At 40.3% G+C, this 18,773-nt stretch overlaps 1 protein-coding gene across 1 annotated transcript in view; it reads right to left on the bottom strand.

Moving 5' to 3' along the window:
- RASGRP1 (RAS guanyl releasing protein 1) overlaps positions 1-18,773 on the bottom strand; it is a 93,004-nt gene that overhangs the window by 63,506 nt on the left and 10,725 nt on the right. The window contains exon 2 of the mRNA XM_061611503.1: positions 16,456-16,631. Coding sequence (XP_061467487.1) covers positions 16,456-16,631 — 176 coding nt within the window. The remainder of the gene's footprint in view (positions 1-16,455; positions 16,632-18,773) is intronic.

Here is an 18,773-nt window from a genome sequence, read left to right as displayed (position 1 = left end):
TCATAGTCCAACATTCTAACCACTACCACATTTTAAATCCCTTTAAAATCCAATCGCCATAAAAACAAGTATAAACAGTTGCAAAACAACTTAAAGTGGCATGATTCTGAATTTTGGACTGAGTGAACAAAGTTCCTTATCACTTCAGATTGCAGTTCTGTGCATGCTTCACAAAGAATTGTGTTTGTGTTGTAAATCTTTCCTCCTCCAATCCTATTTTTTAAAGCAATTAGGCAGGGCTTTTATTATGTAGGAAACTAATATTTAATTTTATTTATTTTTAAATGTTCTGCAATAACCAACTGGTTTTGACAATAAACTATTATATGGGGTCTATGTATTTTTACATCTCCAGTGTGTGTGTGTGTGTGTATGGAGTCTTCCCAACAACCCTGTGAGGTAGGGGTGGTGATTGGAAACCAAAGCAGCTCACAATAAGAAATAAATCCCTTTAAAATCCAATAGCCATAAAATCAAGTATAAACAGTTGCAAAACAGCTTAAAGTGGCATGATTCTAAATTTTGGGTTGGGTGAATGAAGTTCCTTATCACTTGAGGTTGCAGTTCTGTGCACGCTTCCATTTGAGTAAGCCCCATTAAATACATTGGGACTTGCTTCTGAGTAAACAATCACAGGATTGCACTACAAATATCTTTACAGGTTGTGTAAACAATAAACATCTTTGACAGTCATGCTTATATAAATATTTCTTCATACTATGTCCCGATAAATATCTGATATCACATTATGGTTGTACAGTATTACTTCCTCTACAGTTTAAGTGTGCCTTTCTTCCTCGGGGTGTTCATGGTTCCCCTCTGTTGTTTTGATCCTGAGGGGCAGATTAGGCTGAGAGATGGTGAGTAGTCCATGGTCACCCAGTAAACTTTATAACTCATTTCCATTTTAAGAAATTAATTAAAAAGATTTACATGCAGGCAAAGTTTATTAAGTAGATCCACACAATACATTTAAAGCACATCCAGCTCTCATTTAAAGCACATGACTTCCCCTAAAGAATCCTGGGAAATGTAATTTTCCCCTCACAGTTATTGTTCCCACCACCCTTAACAAACTACCGTTCCCATGATTCTGTGGTGGGATTCATGTACTTCAAATGTGTGTTTAATGTGCTTTACATGAATGGTGTGGATCTGCGCTACATATGATGTGCATTCATTAGTGAATTCAAAATAACAATTTTAAAATATACTTTTTTAAACAGGGGAAGGGTTGTAGCTCAGTGGTAGGGCATGTGCTTTCAATGCAAAGGTCCAAAGTTCAATTTCTGGAAAAGACTATTGCCTGGAATCCTGGAGAGCCAATGCTAATCCATGTTGTCAGTATTGAGCTAAATGGTACCAAATGGCCTGAGTCGGTATAAGGCAGATTTCTTTGTTGCTAAAGATAGACAGAGGTTCAAGGTCCACAGTGATTCTAAAATTTATTTATGTGTTTTATTTACAACATTTACATACTTCTTTATTGTAAAAAATCTCAAAGCAGTTTACAGAAGGAATTAAAACAATACAATTATTGGCAAAAACAGTTACAGACAGATATTTAAAAACATTCAAAATAATAAAACCAACAATGAGTTAAAAACAGATAAAATAGCTTCTACGTACCCTGGTAGACTTGCCTAAACAAAAATGTTTTTAGCAGGTGCTGAAAAGAGTACAATGAACGTGTCTGCCTAATGTCAATAAGCAGGGAATTCCAAAGCATAGGTGCTGCCACACTAAAGGACTGATTTCTTACAACAGCAGAACAAGTACTATGTAGCACCCGTAACATGGAAAGCACACATTGAACTTGGCTTGGTAGTAAATCGGCAACCAGTGCAGCTTTCAGAGCAGAGGTATTATGTGCTGATAGGGTCTCATTTATGTCAGCAATCATGCCACAGCTACTACTGCTACTGGTGATCACTCGTGACCGAGTAAGATTGTCTTCCAAACTAAGGTTGGTTGGAAGATGCCTGTGCGTGAATTTGTTTTATGTGGGGAGATTGGCGCACAACCATCAACACACAATCTTGACAGGAAAAGGCTTTGATCTAATGTCATGGATACCACAATGATTGGAAGTCTTTTATCTGCTGCAGCCTTCATCTGCCTTCACAGCTATTGTAACATACACATTGTTATTCTCCACCTGTTCTGCCGTTGAGGACATTCTTGGATTGTTCTTTGTCTGGTTCCTCTCCCTTGACCTTACTGCTATGGGTGACCCTGCTGGGAGTACATGACTCCCGATGGCATCGCACACAGGGTTCACTGGAACACACGAGCCCACTTACCACTACAAGGTGACGATCCAGCGAGGGGTATGCCACAGCATTCTGCACTAATTGCAGCCCATGGGTCAGGTTGTGCTCATGGGGATTTCTGTGACTTTGGCTGATTGGCTGCCAGGTTTTTTTAGTTTTTGTTTTTGGTTAGGAATCCTGTCTGGTTGTGGGGTGATGAGTTTTCTGCCTTACTCATAGCAATCTTGCTGTGGTTGGTATGACACTGCATTTAGGAAATTATCACAGTCTTTTGTGTTTCTTTTTCCATTTGCATTTCATTTACCTTTAACCTCACTGCCTTAAATCCACAGAAGCAACAACAGTGGTTCCATGTGCTCAGCTCAACCCTTTTAAACCCACTGTTGATGCACCTTGTTGTTTGCATGATGGTTTGTTTCTTGCCCAATAGTGGTAAGAGAGAATTCACATACTGGGAAGTGTGGCTGCAATTGTTGTTCCCGAGCTGTGAAGCTGTGAAATGCCAGTGAAGGTAGACCAAACCATGTGTTTTCTCTCTGTCAATTATTATTCACTGGAATTGGATTGGCTGTCAAAGTACGTTAATAGCAGCCCATGGAGTAGGCAGGAAAGAGTAGAGAATCTTCTTAACTCTTACTCATTTCTCTTTCTGTGCAGTGAAGAGTCAAATCTATAAAGAGGTTTGGGGCAGCCACGTTAAAAGTCAGGCAGGGCATTCCAGGTAGGGTGTTGCCAACCCTGCTTGGATATTGATATTGTTTAGGAGGATCCCTAATCAAGCTTTACCAACAACACAATTCAAACCATATCTACTCAGAAGTAAGTCCTATTGAGTTCTATGGGGCTTAGTCCCTTACTAAGTGTGTTTAGAATCGCAGCCTTCAGGGGCATCTGTCTTTACTCCTGAGTGCTCCCATCTAACATCTCCATAACCCTAGGTTCCTTTCTTCCTACAATGACTTTCTGGTGACTGGGTTGGCCTGAGGGCAGTTAAACCCTTCTTGCCAGAAGCAAGTAGCCTACATTAAATGTTCCTTACCCAGGCTCCATCTTTGAGCTAAGATTTCTATCTCAATTTCTAATCAGAAAAATGTTTTTGTTTGAATTGTATGCGCCAAGCAACTGTGGTTGATGCTTAATGTATCATGCTTAATGACATCACTAAGGCCTGCCCTGTAACATCACTCAGGCCCACCCCTATGACATCACTAGGGCCCGCCTCTGAAATCTCAGGATTTGGGATGCTTCTGACCTGACAACCCCAACCTCTCATAATCCTGACCATGTTGCTTACAATTTTACACTGTTTTTAAAACAATGAAGGCTTAACTTTCATATTCATGAGGGAAATGCATCTATGGAAAATGTTAATTTATCGATAGGTGTTTTACGTTGGTTAAACACAAACAGTTCTGGTTAACTAAATTAGCATTCTAAAGGGCTTTAAACAAATCTTCTGTTCCTATAATGTGATTACTTTCCTATTAACTTCATTTCAGTTGCCAAGCAACACAAAAGCTTTTATGCCACAATTACACTAAGATGAGCTAAAAGCACAAAGATTAATCACATTTTAATACAAAACAGTAAATCTTAACACATGGACACTTTTTTGAGAACAGAATCCTAAATGTACAGTTCAAAGCAATAATGCTTTAATATATGTAGATATTTAGAACATAAAAAGACAGACATGATATTGTTTAAAAGATTAAAAAACAAATGGTGAGTAATGTGTTCCTATATTAAGTCCAAATTTATATAACACAAACTATGTGAAGTGCTGCTGTGTAACTTCTTTCTGGAATGTGTATGAACTTAAACTCATGATCTTAAATTCCAGCAATTTATTTTTGAACTGATAGACTTTCACCCTTCCAAATGCATTTAATTAATTCTGTTTCTGAATTTTCAGGTTGACTAGTTAAAACTATAACAGTGTAGTATATACTTTGAAGTACTCTGACAAAGGGCATAATGGTCTTATTTATCCTTAAAGATAAAAGACCAAAGAGAGAGCTTTAAAAAACCTGTATGTATTAAGTGATTTAAGATGCATTTTCAAGTCAGAACCCTGTAAAAAAGAACCATGCTGATGTGACACTGCAAGCCTCTGAAATCACAGGAAGCAAGTATTGATCAAGCCTGCCTAGAGACCATGCAGTTCTATCTGTAGAATAAAGGCCTATGTAATAAATTCAAAGCTACTCTTTTGAGCAGAACTCTGGGCAAAAATAATATATTGTATTATTTTAAAAGGATCTGTCAATTATGAATACACTTTGAAAATCTAAATGCAGCAAGTGGCAAAGAGTCTATACTTAAGGACCTCTCAACATTTTTAATATGGTACCTTGCTTACCTGGCACAAAGATTGCAAATGGTGTGCGTACACGTTTGGGTACACAAGAGGGGAGTGTCATGGGTCAGTCACAAAGCATCATGGTAACAAGTGAGTTAGACAGCTGTGTATTTGGCATCAGGACACCAGAGTAGACTACTCTGCCACTCCCATCTTTGATCTAACAAATCCTAGGCTCCCAAGTAAACCAAGTAAAAGAGCCCACAAGAACATATATGCAGGTAGAGAGTCAGCAGAGGTGCGAATGCTTTTCAGTGTATTGCACAGAATGTGACATGTTCAGGCAACAAGTTTGTCACCTTGAGGCCAAGGTAGCTGACCTGAAGAAACTGAAAGAGGTAGAGAGTTTAGTGGATGAGGCCTTCAGAGACATAAAAGTGATGTCCCACTCTCAGGGTGACAATTCCTTTGCTGTCATAGAGAGTGAGAGTGTCCAGGAAGAAGGGTGTCACTCTGAGGAAGAGGGAAATGATCCCTTAGAAGGAACCCAGGGATGAACAGATTATCCTCCCATACCAAGGATACTTCTCCACAGGCTCCTGGTAGTGTGCAATTTGAGACATAGATAGCTCAGCTTATGACAAGCGTACAAACTGCTTGATGTTAAGGTTGCAGACATTGCACATATAGTCTATATAGTCTATATAGACTGACAGATAGGACTGAGGAGTCCAGTGGTCATAGTGCATGTTGGCACAAATGACATTGGGAAATGTAAACATACAGTCCTGGGCTCAACATTTATGTAGACAGAGAGGCTGAAAGCCTTTTTTCAGGGCCGGCTCCAAAGGGTGTCCAGGTGGGGCCCTGGCCAAGGGCCCCTGAGGGGCCCCTCTGCTCCCCTTCCATGATCCTGCCACGGATCACATGGCAAGAGCTTCAGAGCCCCCGCCATTCCCTTGTTCAACCTATCTTTCTCGGCTGTTGTGCAATTGCACGCGCATCCCTGCCATAAGCCAAGATGGCATCAGAGGCTTCAGCCCCTTAGGGAAACCTTGGCTGCCATCTTGGTTAAGGGCAGCGCTGCACGCACAACTGCAAAACAGCCAAGAAAGGTAGGTTGAGCAAGGGAATGGTGGGAGCTCCAAAGCTCTCGCAGTGCAATCCGCAGCAGCAATCCTGCCGCAAATCGCAGAAGGGGAGCACTGGGGCCCGGGGCAGGCTCGTGCCCAAGGGCCCCGGCATATCTGAGGCTGGCCCTGCCTTCGTTGATAGGTTCAAGATAATTTCTCTGAAATGCTATCCATTCCATAAGTGAGGCCAGCTAGACAGGCAGGGCTGAGGAGTCTCAATGCATGGATGAGGAGGTGGTATTGGTAGGGCAGGTTTGGATTTGTTAGGCGCTGGCGAAAGGGACAGGCTTTACTTGAACCAGGACTGAACCAGAATCATAGCATTTAAAATAAAAAATGTGGCATAGCAAGCCTTTAAATTGATTGTTGGGGGAAAGCTAATAGGAGCTGAGGAGTATCCAGTTCAGGATCAATCATCCCTCAAGGATGAGAATGAAAATGTTTAGGAATTTTCAAATGGGAGAGAGGTAAAACTAGGCAATAAAAGTGTAGGAGGACATGAACCACACCTTGGTATTTCTTCTTAAAATGAAAGGAGATATATGAATAATTTTAACAACAATAATAAAACAAATTCAAAGAGGCCAAAGCGGCATAGAGTAAAATGTCCATACCAGGGACATTTGGAAAGAGACCCTGTGTATAGGTATTTATATGCTAATACCAGAAGCCGCTGAACTGGGTGGGTGAACTAGAGTACTTGGTTTTAAAGAAGACAAGATACAGTGGACATAAAGAAACCTGGTGGACTGGGGAGAACAGCCAGGGCACTGTTATCTCTCAGTACAAACTCTATAGGAAGGACAGGTCACGGCATACTGGATGTGGTAGGCCTAGAAGTAGGCATTGTGAGAGCAGGGGCACAGGATATAAATTCAGAAGAGCAAAATTACCACAGGCCTAACCACAAGTGCCAAAGACACTTGAAGAGAGACACTGCTTACAAGTGCCTGTACGCTAATGCTAGGAGCCTGCAAACCAAGATGGGAGAACTGGAGTGCTTGGTCTTAGAGGAGAGCATTGATATAGTGAGCATAACGGAGACCTGGTGGAATGGAGAAAACCAGTGGGATACGGTTATCCCTGGATATAAACTATATCGGAAGGACAGGGAAGGACGTATTGGTGGCGGAGTCGCTCTATACGTGAAAGAAGGCATTGAATCCAGCAAGCTCGAAACCCCAAAAGAGGCAGACTCCTCCACAGAATCGTTGTGGGTGGTGATACCATGCCCCAGGAGGGACTTAATACTGGGAACGATCTATCGTCCCCCTGATCAAAATGCTCAGGGAGACCTGGAGATGAGATATGAAATTGAGGAAGCATCCAAACTAGGAAATGTGGTAGTAATGGGTGACTTCAACTACCCGGACATAGACTGGCTGCATATGTGTTCCAGTCATGACAAAGAAGCAAAGTTTCTAGATATTCTAAATGACTATTCCCTAGACCAGTTGGTCATGGAACCGACCAGAGGGACGGCAACCCTGGACTTAATCCTCAGTGGGGACCGGGACCTGGTGCGAGATGTAAGTGTTGTTGAACCGATTGGGAGCAGTGACCACAGTGCTATTAAATTAAACATACATGTAACTGGCCAAGTGCCAAGAAAATCCAACACGGTCACATTTGACTTCAAAAGAGGAAACTTCACAAAAATGAGGGGATTGGTAAAAAGAAAGCTGAAAAACAAAGTCCAGAGGGTCACATCACTCGAAAATGCTTGGAAGTTGTTTAAAAACACTCTATTAGAAGCTCAACTGGAGTGCATACCGCAGACCAGAAAAGGTACCGCCAGGGCCAAGAAGATGCCAGCATGGTTAACGAGCAAAGTCAAGGAAGCTCTTAGAGGCAAAAAGTCTTCCTTCAAAAAATGGAAGTCTTGTCCAAATGAAGAAAATAAAAAAGAACACAAACTCTGGCAAAAGAAATGCAAGAAGACAATAAGGGATGCTAAAAAAGAATTTGAGGAGCACATTGCTAAGAACATAAAAACCAACAACAAAACATTCTATAAATACATTCAAAGCAGGAGACCATCTAGGGAGACAATTGGACCCTTGGATGATAAGGGAGTCAAAGGTGTACTAAAGAACGATAAGGAGATTGCAGAGAAGCTAAATGAATTCTTTGCATCTGTCTTCACAGTGGAAGATATAGGGCAGATCCCTGAACCTGAACTAACATTTGCAGGAAGGGATTCTGAGGAACTGAGACAAATAGTGGTAACGAGAGAGGAAGTTCTAAGCTTAATGGACAATATAAAAACTGACAAATCACCGGGCCCGGATGGCATCCACCCGAGAGTTCTCAAAGAACTCAAATGTGAAATTGCTGATCTGCTAACTAAAATATGTAACTTGTCCCTTGGGTCCTCCTCCATGCCTGAGGACTGGAAAGTGGCAAATGTAACGCCAATCTTCAAAAAGGGATCCAGAGGGGATCCCGGAAATTACAGGCCAGTTAGCTTAACTTCTGTCCCTGGAAAACTGGTAGAAAGTATGATTAAAGCTAGATTAACTAAGCACATAGAAGAACAAGCCTTGCTGAAGCAGAGCCACCATGGCTTCTGCAAGGGAAAGTCCTGTCTCAGTAACCTATTAGAATTCTTTGAGAGTGTCAACAAGCATATACATAGAGGTGATCCAGTGGACATAGTGTACTTAGACTTTCAAAAAGCGTTTGACAAGGTACCTCACCAAAGGCTTCTAGGAAGCTTAGCAGTCATGGAATAAGAGGAGAGGTCCTCTTGTGGATAAGAAATTGGTTAAGAAGCAGAAAGCAGAGAGTAGGAATAAACGGACAGTTCTCCCAATGGAGGGCTGTAGAAAGTGGAGTCCCTCAAGGATCGGTATTGGGACCTGTACTTTTCAACTTGTTCATTAATGACCTAGAATTAGGAGTGAGCAGTGAAGTGGCCAAGTTTGCTGATGACACTAAATTGTTCAGGGTTGTTAAAACAAAAAGGGATTGCGAAGAGCTCCAAAAAGACCTCTCCAAACTGAGTGAATGGGCAGAAAAATGGCAAATGCAATTCAATATAAACAAGTGTAAAATTATGCATATTGGAGCAAAAAATCTTAATTTCACATATACGCTCATGGGGTCTGAACTGGCGGTGACCCACCAGGAGAGAGACCTCGGGGTTGTAGTGGACAGCACGATGAAAATGTCGACCCAGTGTGCGGCAGCTGTGAAAAAGGCAAATTCCATGCTAGCGATAATTAGGAAAGGTATTGAAAATAAAACAGCCAATATCATAATGCCGTTGTATAAATCTATGGTGCGGCCGCATTTGGAATACTGTGTACAGTTCTGGTCGCCTCATCTCAAAAAGGATATTATAGAGTTGGAAAAGGTTCAGAAGAGGGCAACCAGAATGATCAAGGGGATGGAGCGACTCCCTTACGAGGAAAGGTTGCAGCATTTGGGGCTTTTTAGTTTAGAGAAAAGGCGGGTCAGAGGAGACATGATAGAAGTGTATAAAATTATGCATGGCATTGAGAAAGTGGATAGAGAAAAGTTCTTCTCCCTCTCTCATAATACTAGAACTCGTGGACATTCAAAGAAGCTGAATGTTGGAAGATTCAGGACAGACAAAAGGAAGTACTTCTTTACTCAGCGCATAGTGAAACTATGGAATTTGCTCCCACAAGATGCAGTAATGGCCACCAGCTTGGACGGCTTTAAAAGAAGATTAGACAAATTCATGGAGGACAGGGCTATCAATGGCTACTAGCCGTGATGGCTGTGCTCTGCCACCCTAGTCAGAGGCAGCATGCTTCTGAAAACCAGTTGCCGGAAGCCTCAGGAGGGGAGAGTGTTCTTGCACTCGGGTCCTGCTTGCGGGCTTCCCCCAGGCACCTGGTTGGCCACTGTGAGAACAGGATGCTGGACTAGATGGGCCACTGGCCTGATCCAGCAGGCTCTTCTTATGTTATGTTCTTATGTTATGTGATGTTACTCTGTACATCAAAAAGGGCATAGAGCTCAACAAGCTATAAATCTCAAAACAGGCGTACTCTTCCACAGAATCAATGTGGGTAGTAGTCTGGGTCTCCAAGACAAATTTAATACTGGGGATGTACTATCACACCTCTTAACCAAAATGCTCAGGGTGATCTTGAGATGGAGAATGAAATCAAGGAGGCATCCAAAACGTTGTAGTAGTGTAGTAAAGTCCAACACAGTCACAGTCACTTTAAAAGAGGGAACTTCTCAAAAATGAGGGATTGGTAAAAGGGAAGTTGAAAGGGATAAATCAAATCCCACCAGAATGCTTGGTGGTTATTCAAAACCTCAATAATAAAAGCTCAGCAAAAATGCATACCACAGATCTGTAAAGTAACACCATCAAGAGGATGCCAGCATGGTTAACAGGCAGTATCAAGAAAGCTATTAGGGGCAAGAAGGTTTCCTTCAGAAAATGTAATCCCTGCCTGAACGAGATGAACAGAAAGAACAAAGAACAAAAAATTTGGCTATATTTTCACTTTTTTTTAATGTTTTTTCTGCATGGGAGGTTTTTGTACTTCTTGTAAACCGCTTTAATGGTTTTAAATGAAATGGTGGTATACAAATATATTTATGAAACAAATAAAATATACTTATATATGCAAGCAGGCAATTAGGGATGCAAACAAACAAAAGAATTCAAGGAGCACATTCTCTAAAACAAATTCTTTAAATACACTAGAAGCAGGAAAACAGCTGGAGAGACAATTATACTTTTGGATGGCAAAGAAGTAAAAGATATACTAAAGGAGGAAAAGGAAATTGCAGAGAATAATAATAATAATAAAATAATAATACTTTGCATCTGTCTTCACAACAGAAGATGTAGGGCAAATCTCTATGCCTGAAGTTTCTTAACAAGGGAATCTGAAGAACTGAAGCAAACAGAGGTGACCAAGATAAAATTCTAAAGTCAGGGGTTCCAAAACTGTGGTCTGTGGACCATCAGTGGTCCATGAGCTTCATTCAGGTGGTTTATAGCATGTCTGTGGATTTGTGGTTGAAGATGGGAAAAGATACATCCATTGTATTAAATATTTACATTGATTTTAATTGCATTTTATTGCTTCTTTTATTTCTTACATTGTATTGTGTCACAGTTTCAATTATATGGCATTAAAATTGTTACGATGCAGAAAAATCATTAAGTGGTCCACCAACACCCTTAGCAATTCTCAAGCGATCTATAGAAAAAGTTTGGAAACCACTATTCTAGGCCTTATCGACAAATTAAAAATGAAGAAAACATTGGATCCAGAAAGTATCCACCCAAGAGTTCTTAAAAAACTCAAATGGGAAATGGCTGATCTTCTAACAATGTTTTTCCCTAAGATCAGCTTCCACACCTGAGAATTGGAAAGTGGCCAATATAGCACCAATTTTAAAAAGGGGATCCAGAGGGAACCTGGGAAAATACAGATCATTAGCTTAACATCTGGGGAAACTGGTGAAAAGCATTATTAAAGATACAATTACAGAGCATATAGAAGAACAAGCCTTGCTGACGAAACACCAGCATGGTCTCCACAAGGGTAAGCCTTCTCTAATTAATCCTGTAGAGCTTTTTGACAGTGGGCAGGTGCTGTGAAAAAGCTGAATTCATTGCTAGGGATCATTAGGAAGGGGTTTCAACTAAAATTACCAACACCATAACATGTTATACAAATCTATAGTGCTACCATACTTTGAATACCATGTACAGTTCTGTTCGCTGCACCTCCAAAAGGATACTGTAGGGCTGGAAAATGTTCAGAAAAGGGCAACCAAAATGATCAAGGGGCTGGAGCAACTCCCCTATGAGGAAAGGTAACAACATTTGGAGCTTTTTAGTTTAGAAAAAGGTGAGTAAGAGAGGAGGACACAACAGAGGTATAAAACTATGCATGGTGTGGACTAAGTGCACAGAGAAGCTCTTCTCCTTCTCTCATAATACTACAACCTAGGGCCATCCAATGAAGCTGAATGTGAGAAGATTCCAGACCAACAAAATGAAGTTCTTCATACAACTCATAAATTATGGTATTCACAAACACAAAATGTATTAATGGCCATCAATTTTAAAATGGGTTTAGATAAATTCATGGAGAATAAAGCAATGCCTACTAGTCAGTTAAGCCATAAAAGCTGTGTACTACCTTCAGTATCGGAGGTGATGTGCCTCTCAATACCAGTTGCTGGGGAGCACAAGTGGGGAGCAAGCTATTGCACTATTTGTGGGCTTCCCATAGTCACCTCATTCATCACTGTGAGAACAGGATACTGGACTACATGGGTTTTTAGTCTGATCCAGTAGGACTCTTCTTATGTTCTTAGGTAAGAATGCATAAGACACCTGTGTAAATATACCAATCATGACCCACCTTACATAAAGACATCCAGTCCCTTCCACCACCTGCCACAGTAAGCAAGGTTAACCTTGGAAGTAGCATGGCCAGTTTGCCTTCTGCCAAGTCCTTGCTCTACCTCAATTATATATGTGTTGCTGAAAGACTGGAGCCAGTGTGGTGTAGTGGTTAAGGTGTTGGACTACGACCTGGGAGACCAGGGTTCGAATCCCCACACAGCCATGAAGCTCACTGGGTGACCTTGGGCCAGTCACTGCCTCTCAGCCTCATGAAAACCCTATTCATAGGGTCACCATAAGTCGGAATCCACTTGAAGGCAGTACATTTACATTTTGCTGAAAGACTGAGAAACCTTTCCCTATCTAAGAAAACTCTAAGCAGCAACGTCAGTTAAGTATTGCCATGGAGACCTGGAAAATACCCTGTTAAGTAAAGCTGATTTCTGAGCCGTATAAAAAATATAACACTGATCTATAGAAAAACACTGATCTATAGTTTGATGAGACAGAAGCAATTACTCCATTTAAAACTAAAACTTGAGATTTCTGTGGTTTCATTTTGAGGTACACAATGTTAGTTTGTCAAACTCAGTCCCAATATACTAGTTAGAAACCCCAAAAACAGAATTACTTTATTCAGGGGCATGGAACTGTAAGCATATTAGACTCAGGACTCACTACAAGTGTCAAAATAAGGTTTCCATGAACCAATCCCTGCTTTACAGGATGGACATCTTTTGGTGGCCAGGTTCTGGTCCAAATGACAATGGGCTTGTATTTCAACCAGAAGTCCTAAGTATTCATCCTCCTACCACAGAACAAACATTTTTATACTTAAACAAAATGAAAAATGATTGCTGAATTTGGAAATCAAGACCTTTGTAAATTGCTGGAGTTATGGGTCTAGATTGTAAGAATTGCAAGTTACTGATGCCAACACCAATGAATCAACTACTTCTTGGATTTGAAGTAGCAGAGCAAAATGCTAATTCTCCACTTCTGCAGATCTGCAATTAAGGATGGGTGTACCTGTCAATTTCAATTTCTTCCAGCTTCTCATTTTTTCAATCTTAAATTCAGTTCTCCATATTTCCACATCAGCTTGATATTTTTTAAAAGAAAATTGCCATGATAATTCATCAGTATTTTAGTGTGAATTTAGCCTAATATACACATTTTTGTATGCAATTTTGCCTAATATATGCAATTTTGCCAAGCTTTTTTTGGGTATGCTTTTTTGTACACATTACTTGGCTGGAGAACTGCATTGCAAAATTCAGAGAAGTGTGTTTTGGTTTGCGTAGTTTCAGAAAGGGCAAATTAAGTAAATACACCTTTAAATGCTAACTGAATCAAATTTCCTCCCCAGCCCTATCTCCAATGTAATACCTTTCAAAAATAAATGAGATGCTTCCTTAAATCTACTTCCTTGATTGTATCACCTTCTATTTATGACTGTTTTAAAAGTGCTAGGAAGTCCCAAGATACTTAACACAATGCATATTCTTAATAGTATTAAAAAGAACTATATTCATATCACAGTCTGACAATGGAAGATTGTTAGTTCAACTAAGAAATATTGGTTTTCTGTAGTTCAGTTCCCAATATTCAAACTAAGCCTCACCCTTAGAAAGTTATGACTGAGATGCATATACTTTAAAGAATGCGCCAACAGACTCCTGACGGCAAAAAGAAATGAAAATACATAGCCTTTGAACAGAATATATGAACTTTTAATAGTTTTTAGTACATGTAATTTGTAATCCCTGCTTGTTGTTTCCCTCAGAGCATACTAGAATATATTTAAATCAGTTATGACTTGCATCCCAAATCTATTCACGTTTACTTAAAGGCAAGTTCCCAGCAGGACTTAAAAAGGTAAAGGTGTCCCCGCACTTGTAGTGCGAGTTGTTTCCGACTCTTAGGGTGACATCTTTAGACGTTTACTAGGCAGACCATATATATGGGGTGGGATTGCCAGTTCCGTCCCGGGCCTTTCTTTACGCCCCAGCATATGCCGGGTACTCATTTTACTGGCCACGGATGGATGGAAGGCTGAGTGGACCTCGACCCCTTTTACCGGAGATTCGACTTCCTCCTTTCGTTGGAATCGAACTCAGGCCGTGAGCAGAGCTTCGGCTGCGTTACCACTGCTTACCACTCTGCTCCACGGAGGATCTTCCCAGCAAGACTTACTTCCTGGTAAGTGTGCACAGAAATGCTATTCTTAGCACTGAAATCAATATAACTTACTTCCATGTAAGCAATATTAAGACAAAGACCTAAATGATAGTTTGCCTTTGATACATTTATTTTAACATGCTGGCAAGAGAGATTCTACCAAATTATGTTCTTTGCGACCAGCAGTTTATTTCATCCAATTCATTTTATGAAAAAATAGTAAAAAAAAGTACATTGCTTAGTTAAGTGTGGAAGTATGAAGTTTTAGTGGATAAACCTAGGGTCCCCAAACACAGTGCCCACTGGCCCCATGGTACCCTCAGACACCCCCCAGGTGCCCCCTAAAGCCCCTGGGCCTCCCATTTTTTTTACTTTTTAAAATTTGGTGTGTATTTTATAACCCATGTGTAGTGGTGGCTGGCTGGAATGCATAGTGAAGTAATCCAGCCACCCCACTCTCTTATCTCCCTTCCCCCAGATTGCCTCATAGGATGCTTTGCCTGCTTCTTTTGTTTGTTTGGCTGTTGGCGGTGTTTTGGCTGAGAGTTTTTTCTATTCTTGTTTTGTTCTGGGGGTGTTTTGGGGTGTTAGAGTATTGCATTTTTTATTATTGGGGGTTGTAGTTGTTGTGCCTATTGTTGTTGGCGGGGTGGGAGAGGGCTTCTGAACATCTCTCATTTTTATTCTGTGAAATTGGTATTTTGTGATTGTTAGATTTCCAAATGTGTCCCCAAGCCCAAAACCCTCAGGGACCTGTAGGATAAAGCATATATGCATTACATGGACTACATATGGTACTATGGAAACAAAGAACAAGGAACAAAAAATGATTACTGGAAGTTCCATAGCATCGATTCCTCAGCCAGTATGCATTTTGCTTTGTAAATGCTTTGTCGTTAAGTAAATAATGTGCATGCCTTTCCTCTAGAAGTGCTGGGAGCATTAGTCATTGTTTGGAGCATGATTCAGGAAGGTAGAGTGCTAAGTGCTAAGCCTATTCAACTTCTCTAAATCATTTACTGGAAAGAAAACTATCAGAGTATATTACACCACATGCATATGAAAAAAAATGAAATGGATTGGCCAATCATTTGCACTTGATAAGCAGTACATCATTTATTCCTTTCCCTCCTATACACAGAGACAAAATGCATTTTATTTTCCTGCCGCTGTAATAATATACACCTTCAATTGTATGTTAATAATGCTAATCAGAATCTGTACCAATTAATGGGGCATGAATGAACTGTTTGTTCAAAATTATTCAGCCTAGAGCATACAAAAAACATTAGAACTACAATATAGTGTTGAAAACACACACCCCAAAATCCTAAACATTATTCTAGCATTTATCATTTAATGGTTTTAATTCACTTGTATATTATATGAACATGTATTAATAAATTACGACATGGCTAACAGAGTAACTGATGAACAATGGTAAATTTTTAAGCATCTAGCAATCCTATACATTTCCACTCAGAAGTAAGCTCCATTTGGTTCAATGGAACTTACTCTCAGGTAAGTGTGTACTGCCTTAGGCTGCAATCCTATATTCAGTTATTTGGGAGTAAGCCCCACTGAGCTCAGTAGGAAATACTTCTGCATAAACAGTCAAAGGATTGGGTTGCATGATACTAAATCTATTCAAACGTATTCTGCTGGCGGGGGGTGGGGGAGCATGAATAATTCATATACTAACTAAAAGCTGTACCACTGAGATTTTTTTTACTTCATTTTGTTCCTTTTTATAAGAAAGCTATTATTTTCCTTTGGTGCGAAACAACAGTGCCCCCCTCCCGCCCGCTGCAACCACTCATTTAGCTAGTATATGCAAGTTTCCCCAAAAGATACCATGAAACAATACTCAGATTTGAACATTTCAACGCAGTTTTGCAACAGTCTATATGCATTTCTTAATAACTATCTATGTGTCTAATATTTATTCAGAAGTAAAGACAGGGGAAGAGGATTTAATAATTCCACAAACATTATAACTGGTGCACTTGTTAGTTTCTGCAAGGAGAGCACTTACAGTTATAAACATTCTGGAAACAAACAGGGCAATACTCACATAATGATGTATGTATCAAGTCAAGAGCAGTAATGATTGCATTCGCACCTATATCTAGAGCACGGCAATGTAATGTACCTAAAATGCTACAGCAAAACAGTCTGAAAATAGTTAAAGACAGATCACCAACTCACCAAAAGAATGAATACAAGTATCAATAAGGTCATCTAGGCTGGCTCCCTTGGCTAAGTGCCCCAAAGACATTGTTATGCTGACCTCAGCGGTTTTGGCAAGATCTGAATGGGAGCAACAGATCTGCTCCAGCTCAACAGCTGCCTTTGGATCAATGCTGCATCCTTGTGAAGCTTTCCTAAAAGGAAAAAAGAAGAGTTACATGTGAGAACACCAACGCTTAAGTGAGATATTTCACAAGAGTCTCTGCAGCAGGTTGGAAAAAGAAGAGGCTTAACTATGAAGCTCACAGGAATTGGGCTATTCAAACATTTCCCTCCCACTTAGAAAATGCATCAAATAAGGTTCCCTGTTTGATAGGAGACATTCCCTTCTACAAATGTATTCATTACTCCATGTGTTCTAAGAGCCACATATGGTTCTTATAGCACACAGAGCTCTTCATTATTGTGAAGTAATTTTATACATTTTTAAGCATACACAAGAACCAAAATGTAAACCAACAACCACACCTCACACAGTCAATGCAGTTCATCAAAATAAACAAGGTATAACAAACAAACAAACAAACTACACCACACCAAATAGACACTTTTTCAAATTAATGTCCAGCTTCTATGACCGATTTTTAAACACAAGAATATGGGATTTGGGAAGGTTTCACATGTTTATCTCTATTTAAAAAAAAGACAGTTCAAGGAAATCCATAAAGTAACAAACACTGGTGCAAGTGCTGAGAAATGACCTGTGCAAGGCTTCTCTGGCCTCATCTCCCCTTTACAAAAGAGTTAAACAAGCAGTGCCTGAAACCCAGATTTCTAAAGCCGCTTCAGAGGATAACTCTCAGAGATAGCCCTGAAACATTTTTTTAAGAAAAGCATTCTGAGAGGTAGAAGAGAGAGTCAGAAGAGACTGGACAGATGCTTGAACCTTTCCCTTCTTCACAACTTCTCAACTCCAAACCCCCAGCCTCAAGATGTTTCCTTTTCTCCCTGCCCCACTCTGTGCACAAGCCTAATGGCTTATTTGCAATGCACCCATTGTTTTTATACATTTCTGAGATATCTGATTATTTCTATCACATTGATCTAATGCATCCTCTCCTAAATTTTAAGAAGGTATTTTATATTAACTATGTCCTATACTTTCATGATTCCACTGCTGATGCCAATTTCTGTTTTGACTGTTTTTGTTGTTGTTATGTACCTTCAAGTCGATTACGACTTATGGCGGTCCTATAAATCAGAGACCTCCAATAGCATCTGTCGTAAACCACCCTTCTTGTAAGTTCAGGTCTGTGGCTTCCTCTATGGAATCAATCCATCTCTTCTTTGGTCTTCATCTTTTTCTACTCCCTTCTGTTTTTTTCAACATTACTGTCTTTTCTGAGAGCCAGTGTGGTGTAGTGGTTAAGGCAGCCTTTCCCAACCAGTGTGCCTCCAGATGTTGTTGGACCACAACTCCCATCAGCCTCAGCCAGCATTGCCAATGGGAGGCTGATGGGATTTGTGGTCCAACAACATCTGGAGGCACACTGGTTGGGAAAGGCTGAGTTAAGGTGTTGGACTATGACCTGGGAGACCAGGGTTGGAATCCCCACATAGCCATGAAGCTCACTGGGTGACCTTGGGCCAGTCACTGCCTCTCAGCCTCATAAAAACCCTATTCATAGGGTTGCCGTAAGTCAGAATCAACTTGAAGGCAGCACATTTTCATTTTATTGTCTTTTCTAGTTAATCATGTCTTCTCATTATGTGTCCAAAGTAGGATAACCTCAGTTTCATCATTTTAGGTTCTAGTGACAGTTCTGGTTTAATTTGTTCTAACACCCAATGATTTGTCTTTTTCGCAGTCCATGGTATGCGCAAAGCTCTCCTTCAACACCACATTTCGAATGAGTTGATTTTTCTCTTACCCACTTTTTTCACTGTCCAACTTTCACATCCATACATAGAGATCGGGAATAGCATGGTCTGAATGATCCTGACTTTAGTGTTCAGTGATACATCTTTGCATTTGAGGACCTTTTCTAGTTCTCTCATAGCTGCCCTCCCCAGTCCTAGCCTTCTTCTGATATCTTGACTATTGTCTCCATTTTGGTTAATGACTATGCCAAGGTATTGATAATCCTTGACAAGTTCAATGTCCTTGTTGTCAACTTTAAAGTTACATAAATCTTTTGTTGTCATTACTTTAGTCTTCTTGACGTTCAGCTGTAGTCCTGCTTTTGTGCTTTCCTCTTTAACTTTCATCAGCATTCGTTTCAAATCATTACTGGTTTCTGTTAGTCGTATGGCATCGTCTGCATATCTTAAATTAC

Source organism: Rhineura floridana, chromosome 2, assembly GCF_030035675.1.
Source record: "Rhineura floridana isolate rRhiFlo1 chromosome 2, rRhiFlo1.hap2, whole genome shotgun sequence".
NCBI lineage: Eukaryota > Metazoa > Chordata > Lepidosauria > Squamata > Rhineuridae > Rhineura > Rhineura floridana.
This window is presented reverse-complemented; position numbering and strand designations above follow the sequence as displayed.